Here is a 1,743-nt window from a genome sequence, read left to right as displayed (position 1 = left end):
CCAGTGACAAGCACTAGCATACATAGACCCGTACGAAACACTCTGAGACGGCAGCAGCAGAGTCTTGAACTCTGAACACCAAGTAGTCATGATACTTAAGTGCCTGGCCATAGCACCCCGCCCGGGTAGCTACATCTTGGCCTACCTGCCGAAGATTCCCTACTACATTCCTGCCGTGATAGGATACTGTCGGTGTATCCTCCGGTGGCAGGGTGGTACAGGAGGGTATCCTCCGGTGGCAGGGTGGTACAGGAGGGTATCCTCCGGTGGCAGGGTGGTACAGGAGGGTATCCTCCGGTGGCAGGGTGGTACAGGAGGGTATCCTCCGGTGGCAGGGTGGTACAGGAGGGTATCCTCCGGTGGCAGGGTGGTACAGGAGGGTATCCTCCGGTGGCAGGGTGGTACAGGAGGGTATCCTCCGGTGGCAAGTTGGTACAGGAGGGTATCCTCCGGTGGCAAGTTGGTACAGGAGGGTATCCTGCGGTGGCAAGTTGGTACAGGAGGGTATCCTGCGGTGGCAAGGTGGTACAGGAGGGTATCCTCCGGTGGCAGGGTGGTACAGGAGGGTATCCTCCGGTGGCAAGGTGGTACAGGAGGGTATCCTGCGGTGGCAAGGTGGTACAGGAGGGTATCCTGCGGTGGCAGGGTGGTACAGGAGGGTATCCTCCGGTGGCAAGGTGGTACAGGAGGGTATCCTCCGGTGGCAGGGTGGTACAGGAGGGTATCCTGCGGTGGCAAGTTGGTACAGGAGGGTATCCTGCGGTGGCAAGTTGGTACAGGAGGGTATCCTCTGGTGGCAGGGTGGTACAGGAGGGTATCCTCCGGTGGCAAGGTGGTACAGGAGGGTATCCTCCGGTGGCAAGGTGGTACAGGAGGGTATCCTGCGGTGGCAAGTTGGTACAGGAGGGTATCCTGCGGTGGCAGGGTGGTACAGGAGGGTATCCTCCGGTGGCAAGGTGGTACAGGAGGGTATCCTCCGGTGGCAGGGTGGTACAGGAGGGTATCCTGCGGTGGCAAGTTGGTACAGGAGGGTATCCTCCGGTGGCAAGGTGGTACAGGAGGGTATCCTGCGGTGGCAAGGTGGTACAGGAGGGTATCCTCCGGTGGCAGGGTGGTACAGGAGGGTATCCTGCGGTGGCAAGGTGGTACAGGAGGGTATCCTGCGGTGGCAAGTTGGTACAGGAGGGTATCCTCCGGTAGCAGGGTGGTACAGGAGGGTATCCTGCGGTGGCAAGGTGGTACAGGAGGGTATCCTGCGGTGGCAAGGTGTGTCACGACATTTTAGCGTCATGTTCATTTTACTGTCTTTTATAATCGTCTTAGGTTATTATTGGTGTGAATACGCGAATTTCGGGTTGTCTTATACTCGCGTAAGGTATTTGGTTCTTAACTTACACTTCGCTGATCGACTTATGGACGAGATGCGAATGTACACTCGTTTGCGTATATTTATGTATTTTACCTGTGGATTGTTCATTTCTTGTGTGAATGTTTTGTCACACGGGTATTATGTGCCTTACTTGTGCCATTCGTGGATAATACGTCGTGGTTGTACTCGAGGCTTATCTTTTGAGGGCCTCCTGTGGTTGACAGCGTGACTTTGGTATTTATGGCCGACAGCGAGCTTGGAAAAGTCGCTTTACGGCTCTAATCAGAACGTTCTAATCAGAACATTGTAAGGTTCTTTGAGCTAGACAATCAGCCCTGTGCGGTCCTCCCTTGTGTACACCGCATAAGTAACAT

The 1,743-nt window shown here is 55.3% G+C and overlaps 1 protein-coding gene across 1 annotated transcript; it reads right to left on the bottom strand.

Moving 5' to 3' along the window:
• Positions 1 to 853: 853 nt before the first annotated feature.
• Positions 854 to 1,291, bottom strand: VOLCADRAFT_63272 (uncharacterized protein; the record flags this gene model as incomplete). Its single annotated transcript, XM_002953058.1, has 1 exon — positions 854 to 1,291. A coding segment is annotated over one exon (438 nt), but the record flags the coding sequence as incomplete, so codon positions are not given.
• Positions 1,292 to 1,743: the final 452 nt, after the last annotated feature.

This window comes from Volvox carteri (genome assembly GCF_000143455.1).
Source record: "Volvox carteri f. nagariensis unplaced genomic scaffold VOLCAscaffold_34, whole genome shotgun sequence".
In the NCBI taxonomy this organism is placed as follows: Eukaryota; Viridiplantae; Chlorophyta; class Chlorophyceae; order Chlamydomonadales; family Volvocaceae; genus Volvox; species Volvox carteri.
This window is presented reverse-complemented; position numbering and strand designations above follow the sequence as displayed.